The sequence below is a fragment of the Aquila chrysaetos genome, chromosome 15, assembly GCF_900496995.4.
Source record: "Aquila chrysaetos chrysaetos chromosome 15, bAquChr1.4, whole genome shotgun sequence".
Taxonomy (NCBI): domain Eukaryota; kingdom Metazoa; phylum Chordata; class Aves; order Accipitriformes; family Accipitridae; genus Aquila; species Aquila chrysaetos.
The window spans coordinates 27,693,314-27,714,452 of record NC_044018.1 but is presented as its reverse complement, the minus strand read 5'-3'; the positions used below and the strand labels follow the sequence as shown (position 1 = coordinate 27,714,452).

General features: G+C 40.3%; 1 protein-coding gene across 5 annotated transcripts in view; it reads right to left on the bottom strand.

The window, feature by feature from the left end:
- Positions 1-21,139, bottom strand: part of BEND6 (BEN domain containing 6) — a 30,761-nt gene that overhangs the window by 4,485 nt on the left and 5,137 nt on the right. Inside the window, exons 3-10 of one of the 5 annotated variants that reach the window (XM_030037519.2) lie at positions 14,273-14,333; positions 13,932-14,168; positions 13,679-13,824; positions 13,067-13,165; positions 12,534-12,711; positions 4,184-4,401; positions 2,675-2,867; positions 89-227 (exon numbers count right to left, since the gene is read on the bottom strand). In XM_030037519.2, the coding sequence (XP_029893379.1) occupies positions 89-227; positions 2,675-2,867; positions 4,184-4,401; positions 12,534-12,711; positions 13,067-13,165; positions 13,679-13,824; positions 13,932-14,127 (1,169 nt within the window). In that variant the 5' untranslated portion in view covers positions 14,128-14,168; positions 14,273-14,333. Of the gene's footprint in view, positions 1-88; positions 228-2,674; positions 2,868-4,183; positions 4,402-12,533; positions 12,712-13,066; positions 13,166-13,678; positions 13,825-13,931; positions 16,150-21,139 lie in introns of those variants that run through there. The other 4 variants (XM_030037518.2, XM_030037517.2, XM_030037522.2 and 1 more) reach the window with 4 other exon arrangements.

Below are 21,139 nucleotides of genomic sequence, written 5' to 3'. Positions count from 1 at the left end.
GGTAATTTTAAGATTGCTTTTAGATTTTGTTACCACAGGGTAATATATGGAATTACACATTGCAGGCTACAATTTTTTTAAGACTTACCAAAAGCTATGCTTCTGAAAAGCACCTGAGTTAAGATCTTTGCTTAAAATCGGCTTCTTGGTGCAATTGTTCAGTTTTTGTCCCATCATTCGCCTAATTAAAGCATCATCTGTGTTTGGAAACAATTGTTTTGTGATTCCTGCAAAATAAAGAAACGATAGATGAGGCCTCCAAATCAGGTAAACAACAGATGTGTGATCTAAAAATGCATTTCTTGCATCTTTGAAATTTCCAGCTACTTCAGCTTCAGCTCTAGTTACTTTGCTATCTTCACACACTACTTCACTGATTTTGCATGTGCCAGCTCTTGCTTTTCTCTGTGCCTTCCATATTGTTGTGCCTGCTCTTCGCAGACTCAAAGGGAATTCCAGGGCCACAAGGGCTTCCTGTAGTGAGTGATTTGTGTTTGCTCATCCTCTTTCCCTTTGCTCTCTTCTTGATCAGAGAGTCCTTTTCTTATTCTCATCAGTACTTTTGCCTCTGAATCTTACAGTTTTTGTTCATTAATATTCATTTGCAGATGATGTCTCTTTCCCTAAAAATTTCCCTTCTGTTTTGCTTGGCTAACTTTTTTGACTGCAATACTAACAGGACTCAACATCAGGAATGTGATTCCTGCTCCCCTCTTCTTCATCATCTTCCCTTCTCTTGATTTTTCACCCCTTTAATTCCATTTTGAAGTCTTACAGTTTCTATCTTCTTTAATCTGATCTACTAACTCATTTTCTACAGTCCTAGAACTCCCAGGCTTCCTTCTTATTTTTCTTTCTCTCTTGTATAATGTTGACAGTTTTGTATTTGAATTCAGGAGTGTTCCTGTTTCCTTTAACAGATTTATTTGACTTCTCTGACTTCTTTATAGGCTCCCCTTTATCACTGAATTCTCCGTGGCATGCTGTATTCAATGTCCTGATTATCTTCTCTGCTTTCCTTTTCAGTTTTGCCTAGACCCTTCTCTAGAATCCACCTTTACAAAAGTCACTAGTAGCTCATACAATCACAGAATCATTTAGGTTGGAAAAGACCATTAAGATTATTGAGTCCAACCGTTCTTCTCATCCCATGAAATCTTTTTAATTTTTCTCATACATCATTCTGAAATGGTCTCATTTTACCACCTCTAAATATATTTTCACCATGTTAACACACTCTTCCCTTTTCTCTCTCTTGACTTTGGGCCTTTTTCTCTAGCTAGGTTCTTAAGGAAAAGAGATTTCTGCAACTGAGAACTTTTGAAACTGGTAGCCAACTTCAACAAAACTGGACCAAGGTACAGAAAATGGAGCTAAGCTGGGAAGGGAACTGAGAGAACTGGGGAAGTCCAAGGGAATGGCAATCGGGAAGGATTCTAGTACAGGAATTTAGGCTATGTTGTTGTCGTGGTTTAAGCCCAGCCAGCAACTAAGCACCACGCAGCTGCTCACTCACTCCCCCCACCCCCAGTGGGATGGGGAGGAGAATCAGGAAAAAAAGTAAAACTCATGGGTTGAGATAAGAACGATTTAATAACTAAAGTAAAATAAAATATAATAAATAATAATAAAATATAATAATAATAATTGTAATGAAAAGGAGTATTTAAACAAAAGAGAAAAATAAAACCCAAGAAATAGACAAGTGATGCACAATGCCATTGCTCACCACCCGCAGACCAATGCCCGAGCAGTGATCTGCACCTCCTGGCCAACTCCCCCCAGTTTATAGACTGAGCATGACATGTGATTGGAATGATGGTGGAATATCCCTTTGGCTCGTTTGGGTCCACTGTCCTGGCCATGCTCCCTCCCAGCTTCTTGTACACCTGCTTGTTAGCAGAACATGGGAAACCAAAAAATCCTTAACTTAGGATAAGCGCTACTTAGCAACAACTAAAACATCAGTGTGTTATCAACATTATTCTTATACTAAATCCAAAACACACTGTACCAGCTACTAAGAAGACAATTAACTCTATCCCAGCCACAACCAGGACAGTTGTTCAAGTATTAAGCTATAGGTGTGAATCCAATAAAAATCAGACTTCATGGGCTCACAAAATACTGCTTTCTTTAAAACTGCTACTTCCATCTGATATGATTCTCTTTCCTATGCACCAAACATCTGCCTTAAACCTCAGCATAAAACAAATTTTGCTTGTTTCTCCGATCACTATTCTTGTCTTCTATACTTATTGTCTCATTTTGCCTCCAGTGCTATTTAAAATGTCAGAATTCATAACATTCATTAACTTAAGAATATAGCAGACACAATTTTAAATTTGATCCAAGTGTGTCCTCTCTTTGCTTTCCCTTATCCATTATCATCATGCTCCAAGTTTGACTGTTGTAGATTAACCTTTCAAAGGCTCACTGTGCCTGAGTAGTCACTTAAATAAAACCAACAAAATTCACACAATAGAAATACTACTATTTAGCATTTCACTGACAGTATTTGTAACAGATGGTTTAAAAAAGTATGTAGCCAAAGAAGGAAATACAAAACAGCACATCACCTGAGTAGACCAGCCGTTAAGCATTACAGCCCCTCCCTCAGAGAAAGCCCTCTGTCAAGTCACTGCCACAGTGAGCAATGATAACAAGTCATCACCTATGATTTCCTGAACTTCATTCTGATTCATAGCTGGTTTTGCCGCTTTATCCTTTGAAGAGGAGGACTTTGCACCTGTCAGGCTGTGCGTAGCCATGTATTCATGTGTATAAAGTGCTTGCATCAAGTCATTTATAAACTTTTGAGGTTTGCTCTTGTTACAAAGTGCAATCTGCCACTTTTCGATCTTGAACTGGAAAACAAAATTGGTCATAAGCATAACTATTGATGTTCTCTAGAAATATTATATAGTATTACCTCTGAAGTATCTTTTAAATTTTGTTTTTTTAAACCACAATTTCAAAAGTAATCTCTGAAAACTGTGTGCTTGAGATCAATGCTAAACTTGCATACCACTCAACATTTGGAACTATACACACAGGTTGATTTTTTTCAGAAGCAAGTGCGGGGCAGACTAAGGACCCCATTCATCCTAGCAAACACCATGCAATCCTTATTACTCACTAGTGGAGACAGGACATGTTCAGACATATCTAAATCCTTCTGCTTGCACTCCATGCAGGCTGACTGTGGTCCAGTTCTGGCATCATTTTGTACAGCCTTGGGAGCATGGCACTATGCCCAAGCTAATAGTCCTGCCTCTGAGCAGACATGCCTTAAGAACTGTGACATTTGGTCCTGGGTTGTAAGAGTGACTTCTACACACAGCAGTTGTACAGCCTGAGTATTTGAACTCTCCTAATGGGTAATTTTGAGCTACCTCTATTAAGTGAGGCTAGGTTGCTTAGAAAATTAGGTCTTTTTGTTGTTTTGGAGATGTTAGGTCAAATTTTGTGTATTGCAATATTCAGTCAAAACATCATACCTTGATAATATATTTCTTTGGGTTTTAGGACCCCATGACAACACACGAGAATGGTTTCCACTGACCAGCATGACTCAGTGCATAAGCATGTATATGTAAATTGTGAATGCAGAAGCTGAAATATTCTTCTGGTTGTGTCTTTACATTTTTCATGTACAGCCTCTGTGCCTCAGATTTCTCAGTTGTGCTCTGTTATAATTACAGACAATAGGGGAACATCTTTACTCAGTATCTATATATATGTTTTTCTACTTAACTGCTGGCCAGTGTCTGGAACAAGAGCAGAAACATACCATTCTCCATTTACTTATTAACAGTTTAAACAGACTGATGGTATTTTTCTTAGATGATCTCTGAAATACTACCATTCCCCTCTGGCATCCAAAACATTAGGCTGAAAGTTATTCCTGGATCTCGGTATTTTCTTCATGTATCTACATTCTGCCCTTAGTCATAGAGGTGCAAAGCCACAAAAATCAAAGCAAGTTTGAGAGTGTACCAGCACACTAAATTAAGTCTAGTGTTTGTCATGAAAAGAGCCTTCTGCACAAGTCACGTCATCAGCTGAATGATGATAAAATGATTTTTACTGATGCTTATTTTTATATTCGTTATACTATAACAGTAAAGTTTGTATTGTATAAAGTTTTAATTTTTATGCCTAAAATTGCCTGTTAACTGACCTGTTTTTCGGTCTGTTGCTCCTCATCTTCCACATTCAAAGTTACTGGTGAGCTGGAGTTACTATGCATAGCTGCATATGAATCTGCTATTGGATTGTTAGATGCTTTCCAAACAGCGTGTGAGTGCAGACTGGACGTAGACGATGTCACTCCCCCTTTGAGCAGTGCTTCAGCCATCCCTACCAGTTCCTCAAAATGGGTGACTGCCTGCGGCAACACTGAAAACAAATGGAAAGTGAGGGGTAAAATAATAATTAAAGCTTTCAGACTCTAATTACATAAGCATGTATATTTTTGCAATTAGATTTATGTCATGATGCAAAAGAGTCAAAGTAGTCAGCAAAGATGCTTTAACATACTTTTTTCCTATTCTCTCAGATGTTTTCCTGTCATTCTGCTGTCCCCACCCATGAAGATCTGGGCTCTGTTTCTAGAATAGGATAGATCAGTTCTCTGCAAGACTAAGAGGAACCATTAGTTTACACCAATCATGGCACTATGCAAGCTATTTCTCTTTTTTGTTTTTGCAATCTCAAAATCTCTACAAGTCTGTAAAGCTATCGAATATGGGCTAAGTAATGTTATGTCTGATTTTTTTTTTGCTTCAAAGAAGTTACAGAGACTGCATAGACTTTTTTTCCTTTTTCAATCTATACAGAGCATCTTTTAAATACCCTTTTCTCCAAGTAATATTTATTTTCAAATATAAACTTTTATTGAGTCCATTAAGAAGAATCAATTCAGAGCAAAAAGATGCAAGGGATGAAGAATCAGCAAGATACAGAGTCACTAAATTACAGAAAATATTGTAAAAGACTAATAAAAGTGCTTAAGATGCAAGGCAAATGGACCTAAATGTGTAAGAAATGTTGTCAGACACTAAATAAATGTTTAAAAATAACATTCAAAATGGTGGAGATGAATGATTCAAACCAAGATGAATAACATGGAATGGAATCAGGTGGGCAATGAAACTGATAAGCACTTGCAAAATCATAGGACAATAAAAAAAATAAAGAGATATGAGGCTGTTGTCCTGGTTTCAGATGGGATAGAGTTAATTTTCTTCTTAGCAGCTGGTACAGTGTGTTTTGGATTTCGTGTGAGAATAATGTTAATCACAGATTGATGTTTTATTTGTTGCTAAGTACTTACCCTAAGTTAAGGATTTTTCAACTTCCCATATTCTGCAAGCGAGGAGGTGCACAAGAAGCTGGGAGGGAGCATGGCCAGGACAGCTGACCTGAACTAGCCAAAGGGATATTCCATACCATAGAATGTCATGCTCAGTATATAAACTGGGGGGGAGCTGGCCAGGAGGCATGGATCACTGCTCAGACATCAATGGTGGTCAGCAATTGCATTGTGCATCACTTGTCTTTTTCTTGGTTTTTTGGGTGTTTTTTTTTTAAATTATTATTTTATTTTATTTTACTCCTTTTCATTACAATTATTATTATTATTACTATATTTTATTACTGTTGTTGTTAGTATTACATTTTATTTTACTTTAGTTATTAAATCGTTCTTATCTCAACCCAGGACTTTTACTTTTTTTTTTCTTATTCTCCTCCCCATCCCACTGCGAGGAGGGGAGTGAGCAAGCGGCTGTGTGGTGCCTAGTTCCCAGCTGGGCTTAAACCATTACAGTCCTTTTTTGGCACCCGGCATGGGGCCTGAAAGGTTGAGATAATGACAGATCTAACCAGAGCGTGTTAAAACAAATTTGTTATAAGCATTCATTATATTAGTTTAATAGTTGCTAGTCACAATGTTGATTTATTGGCTTTTAGAGTCGTAGTGCTCATTCTTAAGAGCTGTGTTATGTATCACCTCACCTGCCATATACAGTCCCTGTGCTACTGCTTATCACCTGTAAGGTGAAGTGGATTAAGGTTTTTGCTTTGCTGTACTATGTAACACTGATAAAATTATCTGCCATGGGACTAATCCGGTATTTGCACTCAGCATTGTCGTCACCTCTATACTTCAGGAGCCATCTAGTGGAAATTGTTAATAATTACACTTTTTACCTTTTCTCAGGGAGCCAACCTATGGGGGAGACATCTTCCCACATCTTCCCCTTCTCCGCCAAGCTAACTGCAATAGCGTTTGGGAATTTTGCAAATTTTTAATATCCTTGGGATGTTGAAATCGGCATGGTCCTATTGCTAGGAACCAGCATGTTCCTGAATATGGTTCAGGTCCTGTTTAGGGTTAAACAACTATTTAGAAGTACCACCCAGAGATCAACCCCTGTGACAGGTACTGCGGCTACTCAGACGCTGGTGGCAGACACTGTGGCTATTCAAACTCCAGCAATAGGTGATGCAGCTGAACTGGAGAATCAACCAGTACCAGTATCAGTCGCCCCTATACAGAAGAAGAAATATAAAAAAAAATCAGTTCACATAGTGAGGGGATGAAGACGAACCAGAGTCATCACAAGAACAGGAGGAAGAGGCAGAACCAGAGGTAATCACCTGATCTCTATCCCTGAGTGAGCTGCAGGATATGCGAAAAGATTTTAGCCATCGTCAAGGCAAGCACATTATCACCTGGCTGCTCTGATGCTGGGATAATGGAGCCAGTGGCTTGGAATTAGAGGGTAGGGAAGCCAAGCAGCTGGGATCCCTTTCCAGGGAAGGGGGCATTGACAAAGCTGTTGGAAAAAAGACACAAGCCCTCAGCTTCTGAAGGCAACTTCTGTCAGGCATGAGGGAAATGCATCCCTTCAAGGAAGATGTTGAACATCATCCAAGCAAATGGATTACCATGGAGAAAGATATCCAGTACCTGAGGGAATTAGCTGTGTGGGAGATGGCTTATTATGACCCAGACAAGGCACAGCTATCCACAGATCCAGATGAAGTCCACTGCACGCAACCCATGTGGCGAAGTTTACACAGAGCACACCATCGTCATATGCCAACTCATTGGCAGTAATGGACTGGAAAGATGAAGAGGGACCAACAATGGATGAATTGGCTGGGTGACTCTGGCAATATGAAGAAAGTGTCTCTTCCTCCCTCATCTCAGCTGTGGAGAAACTGCCAGACATATTAGCCAAGAAACTGTCCTGAGAGTTCCAGCAATGTGAGGATAAGTTCTGCCTCCCACCTGTACGGACCAATATCTCACCTATCAGGAATAAGTGTCACTCTGCTCAAGAGAGAGGAGATAGAAGGTACACACCACAGGGTACCCTGTGGTCTTACCTGCATGAACACAGAGAAGATCTGATGAAGTGGGATGGAAAACTTACCTTGGTCCTAGATGCATGGGTATGTGAATTGCAAGGAAAAACAATCACAGATGACGGTTCTTCCAGGAAAATTGCTGCTCCAGTCTCCAGTGGGCAGTGTGAGCAGTGTGCTACACAGAGTGAAAGGGCTGATCTTACTCCTGATACTATGAGAAGGAATTCTAATCTATTTTTACAAAAGGTGAGTGGAGAATCCTATGACCAAAACTAAAGGGGCCCTGCTTCCAGCCAAGTGGAAGAGAGGGACAACTGGGTTTACTGGACTGCGTGGATCTGATGGCCTGGCACATCAGACCCACAGGAGTATAAGGCTCTAGATGACACCGGTGCACAGTGTACCCTAATACCATCAAGTTATAAAGGGGTAGAACCCATCTGTATTTCTGGTGTGACATGGGGATCCTAACAGCTAACTGTGTTGGAGGCTGAGATAAGCCTAACTGGGAATGAGTGGTAAAAACACCCCATTGTGACTGGCCCAGAGGCCCCATGCATCCTTGGCATAGATTGTCTCAAGAGAGAGTATTTTGAGGACCCAAAAGGTATAGCTGCCTTGGAGACGGAGGAAATCGAACAGCTGTCCACCTTGTCTGGTCTCTCAGAGGAGCCTTCTGTTGTGGGGTTGCTGAGGGTTGAAGAACAAGTGCCAATCGCTATCACAGTGGTGCCCCGGCGGCAATATTGCACCAACCAAGACTCCCTGATTCTCATCCACAGGCTGATTCGTCGACTGGAGAGCCAAGGGGTGATAAGTAGGACTCGTTCACCTTTTAACAGCCCTATATGGCCAGTGTGAAAGTCTAATGGAGAGTGGAGACTAACAGTTGACTATTGTGGCCTGAATGAAGTTACGCCACCGCTGAGTGCTGCTGTGCTGGACATGTTAGAACTTCAATATCAATTGGAGTCAAAGGCAACCAAGTGGTACACCACAATTGATACTGCTAATGAGTTTTTCTCAATCCCTTTGGCAGCAGAGTGCTGGCCACAGTTTGCTTTTACTTGGAGGGGTGTCCAGTACACTTGGAATCGACTGCCCCAAAGGTGGAAACACAGCCCCACCATTTGCCATGGACTAATCCAGAATGCACTGGAAAAGGGTGAAGCTCTGGAACACCTACAATCCATTGATGACATCATCATATGGGGCAACACAGCACAAGTTTTTGAGAAAGGGAAGAAAATAATCCAAATTCTTCTGAAAGCTGTTTTGCCATAAACCAAAGTAAGGTCAAGGGACCTGCACAGGAGATCCAGTTTTTAGGAACAAAATGGCAAGATGGACAGTGTCACATCCCAATGGATGTGGTTAACTAAATAGCAGCTATGTCCCCACTGACTAGTAAAAAGGAAATGTAAGCTTTCTTAGGCATTGTGGGTTTTTGGAGAATGCATATTCCAGATTAGAGTCTGATTGTAAGCCCTCTCTATCAAGTGACTCTTAAGAAGAATGATTTTAAATGGGGCCTGAACAACAACAAGCCTTTGAACACATTCAACAGGAGATCGTTCATGCAGTAATCCTTGCAGGACAAGATATTAAAAATGTGCCCTATACTGCAGCTGGAGAGAATGGCCATACCTGGAGCCTCTGGCAGAAAGCACTGGGGGAGATGCAAGGCTGAGCCCTGTGGTTTTGGAGTCGGGGATATTGAGGATCTGAGGCTCGCTATACTCCAACTGAAAAAGATATTAGCAGCATATGAAGGAGTTTGAGCTGCCTCAAAAGTGGTTGGTACTGAAACACAGCTCCTATTAGCACCCTAACTGCTGATGCTGGGCTGGATGTTCAAGGGGAAGGTCCCTTCTGCACCTTGTGCAACTGATGCTACATGGAGTAAGTGGGTTGTACTGATCACACAATGGACTCGAAAAGGAAACCCCAGTTGTCCTGGATCACAGACTGGCCAGAAGGCAAAGATTTTGGAATATCGCCAGAGAACGAGGTGACGCATGCCGAAAAGGCCTCACTGTATAATAAACTGCCAGAAAATGAGAGACAATATGCCTTGTTCACTGATGGTTCCTGTTGCATTTTAGGAAAGCATTGGAGGTGGAAGGTGGCTGTGTGAAGTCCTATACAACAAGTTGCAGAAACTGTGGAAGGAGAAGTTGAATTGAGTCAGTTTGCAGAGGTGAAAACCATCCAGCTGGCTTTAGGCATTGCTGAATGAGAAAAACGGACAGTGCTCTATACTGATTCACGGCTAGTGGCAAATGCTCTGTGGGGGCGGCTGCAACAATGGAAGCAGAGCAACTGGCACTGCAGAGGTAAACCCATCTGGGCTGCCGCACTGTAGCAAGATATTGTGTCCTGGCTAGAGAACCTGGTTGTGAAAGTACGTCATGTAGATGCTCATCTACCTAAGAGTCGGGCCACTGAAGAACATCAAAACAACCAACAGGTAGACAAGGCTGCTGACATTGAAGTGGCTCAGGTAGATCTGGATTGGCAACATAAGGGTGAATTATTTATGGCTTGGTGGGCCCATGACACCTCAGGCCACCAGTGAGGAGATGCAACATATAGATGGGCTCATGATCGAGGGGTGTACCTGACCCTGGACACTATCGCACAGGTTATCCATGAATAACAAACATGCGCTGCAATCAAGGAAGCCAAGTGGTTAAAACCTCTGTGGTATGGAGGACGATGGCTGAAATATAATTATGGGGAGGCCTAGCAGATTGACTATATCACACTCCCACAAACCTGCCAAGGGAAGCGCCACGTACTTACAATGGTGGAAGCAACCACCAGGTGGATGGAAACACATCCCGGGCCCCATGCCACCGCCTGGAACACTATCCCGGGCTTGAAAAGCAAGTCTTATGGTGACATGGCACCCCAGAAAGAATTGAGTCAGACAACAGGACTAATTTTCTAAACAACCTCATAGACACCTGGGCCAAAGAGCATGGCATTGAGTGGGTGTATCATATCCCCTATCATGCACCAGTCTCCATTGTATTGCTCAATTTTCCCAGATTGTTAAAGACTACACCGAGAGCAATGGGGAGGGGGACCTTCAAACATTGAGATACACATTTAGCGTAAGCCACCTGGTTAGTCAACACTAGAGGATCTGCCAATCAAGCTGGCCCTGCCCAATCAGAACATGCTGTAGAAGGGGATAAAGTCCCTGTAGTGCACATAAAAAATATGCTAGGGAAAACAGCCTGCATTACTCCTGCCTCAGGCAAAGGCAAACCCATTTGTGGGATTGCTTTTGCTCAAGGACCTGGGTAGACTCGGTGGGTGATGTGGAAGGATGGGGAAATCTGATGTGTGCCACAAGGCAATTTGATTTTGGTGAGAATAGCCAACAGATTAAATTGTATAATGTTGATTGCTATATAATCCTGCCACTGTATGTCATCATTATTATAATTGTTATACGCTACGTCAATGGTATTACAGTAAGAATCACTTAGATTAAGGAAGAATGAACTTTGATAAAACCGAGCGAAGCACAGTGATGATAGAACTGGGACTGACTTCAGCATGCAACAATCCAACACTACACATCATCCTCCTGCTGTGCCCAATGTCACCCACCCGCCACACCACACCAATGCCCGATCCTGTTCTGCTGACTGAGAGGACTTTGCACCATCCCTCCTGCTCAGACAGACTATTATGACAGATGGAGCCCAAAGTCATGGACTGAATGAACTCAATGGACATTTGAAAGAGATGGCCTATAGACTGTGGGAATGATATGTGTGCGTATACATTAAAAGACAGGAAAAGTGGTGGTGATTAAATGGTAATGTATTGGGAAGCATGGGATCTGGGCATGTTGTAAATGATATAGAATAAGGGGTGGATATTGTCCTGGTTTTGGCTGTGATAGAGTTAATTTTCTTCTTAGTAGCTGGTACCGTGTGTTTTGGATTTAGTATAAGAATAATGTTGATAACACACTGATGTTTTAGTTGTTGCTAAGTAGCGCTTATCCTAAGTTAAGGATTTCTCAGTTTCCCAAGCTCTGCTAACAAGCAGGTGTACAAGACGCTGGGAGGGAGCATGGCCAGGACAGCGGACCCAAACTAGCCACAGGGATATTCCATAGCATAGAATGTCATGCTCAGTCTATAAACTGGGGGGAGTTGGCCAGGAGGTGCAGATCACTGCTCGGGCATTGGTCAGCGGGTGGTGAGCAATTGCATTGTGCAACACTTGTCTTTTTCTTGGGTTTTATTTTATTTTATTACTTTTCATGAGTATTATTATTATTATAGTATTTTATTATTCTTATTGTTAGTATTACATTTTATTTTACTTTAGTTATTAAATCATTCTAATCTCAACCCATGAGTTTTACTTTTTTTTTTCCCGATTCTCCTCCCCATCCCACTGTGAGGTGAGGGAGTGAGTGAGCAGCTATGTGGTGCCTAGTTGCCATTTGGGCTTAAACCACAACAGCTGTCTAGGGATGGTATGATGTAGCTGGCAAGGGAAGGAGCAAATCCTCTTTAAACCTTATTCATTCACTAATCTTTTGAAATTTTGGATTCAGTCTTGGCTGCACCAGAGTAATGGACAGGGACAAGTAAGAGGGGCTTCAGAGATGATCACAAAGTGATGAAGGATTCATTTATAAAAGAAGAAAATGGTTCACCTCTGAAAGGACTAAATTTGCTGCACCTGGAACTAACTCAGATTATCAGTAATGAGGAATTACCAAAGTAATTAGAAATGAAATCATTCCAGAATAAATGACATTTCAGTAGATCAAGAGAGACTGCTAATAAATAAGGTTAGTTGGACTGGTCAGTATTTGAGTTTAGCTGATGGTTATACAGCATACAGAAAGGTTCTCTTGGGAACAACTGACAGGATTTAGACAGATTTTTCTATTTCTAACTCTACAGTTGCTTGGCCTCCATGTAAGACAGTTTTTTCTAAGTGCTGATGGAATTAAATGTTGCCATGTATCAAAGACTTTGATGCTAATGGTAGGCCTTGATCGTGTCAGGTGCTTAGGCATCCATAATACCCATCCAAATGGGCTCTTATAAATCAAGCTTTTCATGACCGTCAGGCTTTCCTCTTCATCAAAATACTTCCCCTGACTTTACCTTGAAGCATCACCAGGGACTGCCTTAGGCGGCAGTTTTCTCTCATGGTGTCTTTCAGCTTCCTCTTGAGACTTTTTATTTTGGCACACAGTTCTACCTTGGATAGTTGAAATAAAGGCTCTTCATCATCACTGCTACTTTCACTGTACAGAAAGTTGCTTCCTGAATATGGTTCTCTCTGGAAAAAAAAATAAAACCGTGCTATCTAGAGCAACAACAACATAAAATTAAAGCATTAAAACTAACATGAAAATATCTGGCTAAATCAGAATATTCTCTTTGTACACAGAATGTATAAACAGTCAGTGCATTTTAATAATAGCTGTTACCATTCCTATTGAAGTTAAAAATGAAATGTCAGTGTAATACGTAACTGTAATAATTCTCTCTGTTCTCCATTCACCAATTTTCTAAGGTAATGTCCTTTAGAACTGTTAACTTCACTAAAACAAAAGTCATATGCTCCCCTAAACAAGTACATTTCAGTTTGCTTTTGCTTAATACATTAAAATTGCTGAAGATGAGATGTTTACCTGTTTGTTAATTAAAGATGTTTCAAGTTGACTCAGGATGTTGGCAGGAGCAGATGCCTGCAATGATTTATTTCTTTTTATATGCTTCATCATCTTCCCCTGTAAACAAGAGCATAATAGTGCCTTTGCATTCCTATAAAGCCTTTCATTACAGTATCTCATAGTACACCATAAACTTTTATTCACTGTGCGCTTGACATTCTTGCTTAGTATTTTTGCAAAATATGTTTGTAACTTTTTGTTAAGATTTATGTTTTCTTTCCCTACATTTTGTCACTACAGAACTCAGCACAATGCAAAGCTCAGAAAACCTGGTTCCTTCCCTTTCTTATGCAGTGGTCAGATTTCTGTCTTATGGGAGAAAATGTAATGTAGCTACAGAGCATCCAAGTCTTGAATAACACTTTTCTCTTTAAATAGCAAAGGACAAAATCTATTGGCCTAATTACTCTGACAGGTTATTGTGCTGAGGTACCATGTGAAGAATAGTAAAGATATTCCTACCTTTCCTATACATATTTTGTGTATTATAGTGTGAAGAATCAATAGTTACACTCTGTTTCATTCCATTTTGGGCCTACCAATATCAGGCATGTAAAGACAGAAACTCACCTGTTCTTTATCCAGGTCACTGTCCTCACTTTCTGAGAATACCATTTCTATCCTCTTCCTCTTGCCTTTTCCAAGGACTTGTATTTTTGTAATTTCATCTGCTCGCAATATCTTTTGCATCATTTCCACCAGCTCTTGGGGGTCATCTTGAAGTGATGGAAAAAAAAAGGCCAAAGCACAGAAAAACAGGTAGCAATACCTTAAAACTAGATTAAAATTTCATATCAGACAAATGCTCTGGAACTGCACTCACCACTCATGTACACAACTTTCACCAGGTGTTTTTCTGTCTTTCTTTTTCCCACAGGCCAGTTTACTAGCACGTGCTCATTTGGTTTCAGAAGTCTTTCTAGTTCATTGTCATCACTGGGAAGGTCCTGTATCCATGAAGTCTCTCCAATTTGCAGTGAATTATCATTTACAAAATCAAACAGTGTGAATTTTTTCATTTTTAAGTGGTTGTCTTGTCACACAGACACTGCCTGCAGGACTTCATAGGAAAAATAGGTGTTACCGTGTCATGCCACAGGAATGTTACAAGAATACTTCAAAAAGCCCCAAACAACCCTTCTATTCCTGGATATTGGTAATTACCTTGCATGAAATATCCTGGATAAGGAGGTGAAAACTAGCCAAGCAGCATGTTATATGTCCCCTGAAAGATGGGAGATGGTCTGCTCAATACATGTACATCAGACAGTTGCCTCCAAAACTATGCACAGAAAACAGCTTTCACTCACAGAGCCCTTGCTTCCATATTGCTACCATGCCTAATCTATCTCCTGGCTGGGATGTCTATTACTACTACATTTGCCCCAATAAACGTTTTCACTCCAGCATCTGACTAAAAGATACAGGTGTGATAAAAACTTTCCCTAGAACAAAAGAAAGTACTAGCTATACATGCTATTAAGAGGGATGTATGACTTCCAGGGCTGTATTAATCATCTCACAGGCAGCAAGATGTACAATTGCAGCCACTGAAAACCAACCCAGAACAACCCAGGACAACTGACTAGGTGAGGGATGATACATTCTGGCAGTGGAAAACTTGACGTACAAAAGAAATGACAGGCTGAGGACTGGAAGAGAGCTGGGCTGCTTCATGAAGAATAACAGCAACAAGGAGAATCCAAACCCAAGTATACAGCTAAATCCTTTGCTTACATAAAACAATATTTTTAAAGCAAAGGACCATTTCTGGGCTTTTTAAAGCACTGAAGTCCTACAGTGAGTGAAGTAAACAAGTCAGACTGTGTTTTATTTTTCTAATTAAGCTGATATGCCTTATATGGAAGTGTGAAACGTAACATACATTATTAAACTCTACTGGAAATGTAACCAGTTCATTTAAGTGTTTCCATTATACTCAGAGAAGATATTTTCTACTTTAAAATTATTAAGTCAGATAAACCCAATAAAGAGAAAATCTGGTTTTGTCAAACCTTGATCTTCTTTCCAAAACACATATATGGTTCAGCTTGTCAGTTCATAGAGCTGAAGTACTTTTACAGAGCTGAAAACTCATGAATTTCCAGATGCGACAGCGTGACTTGTGATTTACTTGGCCTCAGTCAGTCAGAAGCAAATCTAGTGCTTCATGCAGAGGTTGTCAAAAGGTAACGCAGAGGTAGGAAAGAAGAATTACATGGGGCGATTATGTCAAAGTGAGAAAATCTGGCTGCGGTGCTCCAAGAAGCAACGTCAATTCGTTTGCAGAAGCCCAGCTCACAATTATTCACTATGTCTGTGCAACACCTCAACAGAGCTGGCTTTCCTCACAGGGGTGAACTTGTTAATGTGTGAAAAACAGCTGCGCTCTTGTCAACGGATTTAGTGATACGAGGCAAGCAGCGTAAGAAACTGCAATTAAAAAGAGTATTAAATCATGCTTTTATGCAGAATGTGTTGACTGTGATAGCAGTAGGATTGTTAAGTACTGCCCTGCTGAAGAAGTAGACTGTGTTTTCAAGAATTCACATTAATTTTCTTTAAAAAGAGTTAGAAAGACCAGGAAACATCCATGCCTTGCAAATTCTGGAGAGGAAGCAGCCTGAATATCTATGCCTAACATGAATCACTAGAGGCCTCGTTCTGCCACCAATCCATGCCGAGTGGATTCTCATACCACAGACAAGGATTGTTCAAATGAATAAATATTGAGACAAAGCAGAACCCAAAGGAAGAAAAGTTTCAGCACTGCCCTCACTAGGGATAGGTGAGATCCAAAATGAAATGGGATGTTTGCCCGAACAACAATGTACCAGATGTAAAACAACTGGTGTATGCAATCAGATTGGGCATCAGTATTCTTCCTTCTTTTTCGAAAGAAGTTAGCTTAACATTTCTCATCTGGCATGAAGATGTTAACTTCTACCTCTGATCAACCCAGCACAGCAATCCCCATCACCCAGTTCTTCAATTCTCAAATGAAATGCTTTGAGCTTTTCCCTCCTTGGCCCTTGGCAGTTGTGAGCTACTTCATTACCTTCCTAAAAGCCCACATAAGATCAACAGAATTGCAGCAAAGTTAGAGCTGCCAGTATGCTAAGACTAACAGCTGATTGACTGACTTCTATATTTTTTTTAATGTTTCCCCATAGTCCTCTAACAGTCTGTATGTTGTCTCTCATTTTATATTGAGACAGATATTCTCTGAGCCATGGGACAGTGTTGTGGTCTGCGTTTGTATAGGGCTTGCAAGCCAGCCCAGGATTTCCAGGGACACACTGAATACACAGGCTGTTCATAGCATGGAGGGTAAGTGATGATTTCCCACTGCACTGGGGCTATTCAAATACACACTGTGCTGTCCGAGCACAGCAGTAGCAAGTCCAACAGCTTTTTGAAGGTATTAGACTTGCATACATGTTATACAGCTTAATGAAGTCAATGGACATGTGGACTTATGGATGTCTGGAGCCCACAACAACAGCCTGGTGCCACTGGTAGACACTGTGAAGGCCACAGCCAGCAAAACCTCTTGCACAGTCTTTACAGCAGACAAGCACCCAGTTCACAAAAATCCATGCAGCCACTCAAAGCTAGGGACAATTTTTACCATGGTCATGGCAGGACTTGGAGCTCAGCAATTTATCTACATCATCTACAAAGCTCTTTTGAGCTGTCAAGATTCTTGCCTGTGAGGCAATGAGGAAATGGAACAGTAAAACACTTACCGGAAGAGAAGTCCTGCAGTGTTTTCTCACCCTGTTCTCCTACTGGAGTCAATGTGAACCCTGTCCGAGTCAAGACTGCTGCAGATGCCTCCCTCCAAAATGTTTTATGTGCCAAAACAGATCAAAGGCAAAGTAGACTGTATCATCAGGAAAAAAAAATAATCTTGGGAAGTGGGATTAATTTTACCAAACTTTTACTGCCTTAAAAATGAGAGGTTGTCGAGCCACATTTGGCTCAGTCACCACTGAAAGACAGGTGATTCATCTCACCCTAAGACATGTAGCTAAAAGGCAGCAGATGACTTACTGTCTGGGAGAGCCTATTTCTCTCCATGGACTATTCAGTGACTATACAGGTGTAGGTATGTCTCCTGATAGAAGCTGGCTTGGTCCAACCCATCCTTCATTAGCTTTTTCTATTTTTTAATAGATTTTGAATAGTAGGATAGATTCCAGTAGACATTCTGCTATAGGGAGCCAAAAGGATGGAGTATGAAGCCTGCTGAAGTGTATCTAGTTCTCTGTTTTAAATCTTTCTAACACAGTTCTGCAAGTCATCAAGTAAGATTTCTGACACTGAGTGCTTTGTTCAGTGGTTTAATTGGAAGATATATAATCATTCACAGACATTACCCTGTGTGGAGCTACTAACCACAAAGACAGAATTATATGACCTTTGAAAGCCACTTATGTTTTGCAAGTTACTTAATTCTGCTATATTCTCCATTTGAAAACACTAGCTACTTATTTGAGAAGTACTGAAATGCAATTTTATGATTTTTCACTGTTCTAAGACACAAGGCTGTCTTTACTTTTTTCTAAAAGCAGGTAATTTGTAGAAGGGGATAAAAAAACCAGGAAGGAGCCATTTAATTTTAAAGCTCTGCTGAGGAAACATTAATTGGACTCTTAATTTTTACAAACATGTTAACACCTCACATTCTGCACAGATGCTACAAATTTGCACACAGAATATTGTTACTAAGCAACCCAAAAAGCCAGAACAACAACAAAAAAACCCCCAAAACCACAGAAGTCATTTAAAGACATATCTCACCCTTTGACTGACGTAGTCTGTTCCATTCAGCCAGTGAGCTGGCAGATGGCATGCTGAGATCATTATTTCTCTTTCCTTTCAGTAAACGCAGTGTAAAGTATTACAAATTTACAACATGAGATTGTAGGCCCACTCAATGGGTCTGATTCTGCCAGCTTAAAACAGGGCTTTGCCACTTATTTCAGCAAAACAAGAACCTGTACCACAACCGTGCAAGACAGATCCATAATAAAGTACTAACATTTCATATTATCTACCCTCTACGTTCAGCCTTTGATAATCCCAGTTTTCCTTGGAAAAAAAATACCAAAAAACAACCTTTACTGGGCTAGAAATTCATCTACCTCACTCAAAACTATTTATTTCCAATTCAGCATAATGAGTGGTAGTCGCAGATTTGGTTTGTGTTACTTAGACTGTGGCATTTTACATTGAACTTGTCAGGACATTAAATACAATGGTGGTGCAAAACTCTTGGGCTGCACTAAAGTCTCAAAACTCCCAGTTCTTTGTAGCAAGTGTATGATGGAAAACATGACCATATTTAAGTACGTTACATGCCCTGTTGTGGGTTCTAATCTCATTCCCCTGAAACCAGTGGAAGATTTACTAATGGTTTCAGTGGAATTAGGCACTGCTAGAAGAATGCAGAAGTGTTGTTAGTGCTCAAAAGATTTACAGTGTGATATCTTAGTCATTTTATGGGAAAATATGACTTAAAAGCACATATCTGCAGCTCTCAGCTGAGAAATACAAAGTACAGATTTTCCAGAATCATCAGTATTGCTCTGTTCCAAATTCAGCTGGAAATCTGGGAGGGCATCTATAACTTTTCAGACTATAAAAGCACAGAAATGATCCCACTTGACTTCCACAGGAAGGATAGAACTACATGATTTTTATTACTGATATTCAACAGCTCACTTCCTGACTGTAGATTGCTGTCCTGGTGTGACTAGCTATGAAATAATCTGAGATACTTTTCTAAGAATTGATGTTATTCATGGTAAAGCAACACCTTCTGGCCTTATTTACGCACATTTCTCATTGACTTAAAAGCCTCAGCAGCATTTACAATCCACAGGATTAGATGCAGAATTTGGCCCATACCTTGTCCCACATGTTAAAATCCATTTGAGTGGCTCAATGAATTCATGAAGCCCTTTTATTTTTCACAGTAATGCCCTCCATGCAACCTAGCTGCATGGCAAGTAACATTAATACCTAAATATGCCAAAGCCCTTTGTAGGACTGTGACTTAAATCAAAAGCTTGAAGAAGTTTATTAGAAAACCTCTGATTTTTGCATCAAATCATTAATTTTATTTATAATACTGAGTGATAGAAAAGGATGAATAGTTAATTTATTAAGCAGGTATATTTAGTATGTCTAGAAGTACTAAACTTTTGTTCAACTAACAGTGAAACATGGCGTTCATTTCAATAAACTTCAAGATAGCAACCCAGCATAATTATTGGGCTTTCAGTGCAGGATTCAGTTCTAGATTAAGATGTTTACATTTAGGTGTCACTGGTGCACCAGTTATCTAAGTTATTGACTGTAATCACTGTAGATCTAGGGATCAATTTGTCTTCCTAAACGTAGGTGTCTAGCACCACTGTCCTCTGGTATTCTGCTTGGCCTTCAGCTGCTACTCCAGAAGTGCAAATCTCCCATAGGTATTTTATCACAAGGGCCATCCCTTTGGAGATGTCTCAGCCTTTAGCAACTCCAACAGTCGTAAGAGTCAAGTCCCTATCGAACACAATTAAAGCTCCCTAGAGAGCAATTCAGGTTATTTCAAATGCTCTAGGACTCAATTCCATTGCCTAAAAATAAATGCATGGTGCAATCTTAGATACCATAAATTATTACGCCTGACCTCCAACTGCCTCTTCTGATAGGCACATATCTCACACAGGGCCTAAACCCTCTTCCAGGCTCACGAGGGTCATTACTAACTCCAGGCACCTCAAATGGCACTAAACACATAAATTCAAGAAGCCCAAATGATTGAACTGAGTTTAAATAGGAGCTCAGATACCTCACGTGCCTATAAACCACATAAATTTATTTATCTGTATTTTAATACCACATTCAGTAAAAGATTCCCATAAAGATAACAATATGCCAAATAACAACACACAGGAAGTTATCTTAATTCTACATCACAGATTAGTACCTTTATTAAACAGCTATTTCACAGCTGACAGATGGAAAACTAATACCCACTTTGATTTGCTTGTTCACAAATGGCATGCTCAACAAAATGTATTAATATACAGACCAACAAAAATCAGTTTATTTTTTGAACTGGATGAGATACCCAAGCTACAGGAATTTGCATAGTCACATGAAAGCTCTTTCCATGCAGGTTAATATACAAACTCTTAGAAGCAGCAAGTAGCCTGGAAGGAGAAACAAGTCAGCATGGCTCTGTAGAGTCCAACACTTGGCCGTACTCATTCTGACCTGGCTTCGGTAATTCAACACAACACATCTTAACAGCTCCTAAATTATAAAGGTTAAAGACCAGTGATATATTCACTTATTTTGTCTAAAGATATTTATGGGAAGACAACATCATTAGGGAAAGTCTGACCACATGCAAATCTGTCCTGGGGTGCAAAAACTGTGCACTTGCTCTACGTAACAGCCCAAGCAGTCAAATACCCTTTTCCTAAAAGTCTGAAAAAATACCAGACATACTTTCCATATGCAACTAATGTATTTTCAAATTGGACTTGTTAAACCAAACACACTGATAACCTGATGTGAGAGTTCATAAGAGGACGCATCTTACTCTTTTTATAAAGTGGCATAAGCTATCTTACATCTTTTGATAAGCTGTGCTGCCCCAAAGCATTACTATCGGTGACATTCTCTCTTCAACTCTGAGAGCACAGAAGTGAAATAGCAGCTAGGAAATTCCAGGCTTGAGCTCTGGTCAGTTTTTAATAATCTAGCAGCATCTTAACTATCTCTACTGATATGTCTTTATTGGTTGTCATAGGTGAGCGATGATAGATTAGAAGTCATGCCTGGTTAATACTTAAAGTGCCTGTTCTTTTACTCTAAAGCTCTTCCTCAGTTGCTTGCTCTGTTTTGCAGCATGTTGGTAGGAGGGAATGAACTTGAAGAACTCCAGTTTAAAAAAATCTGCATTAATATTAAAGGTCACGAGTTAGAACAAGAGACATACACATTGTCCTCTTACTCCAGGAA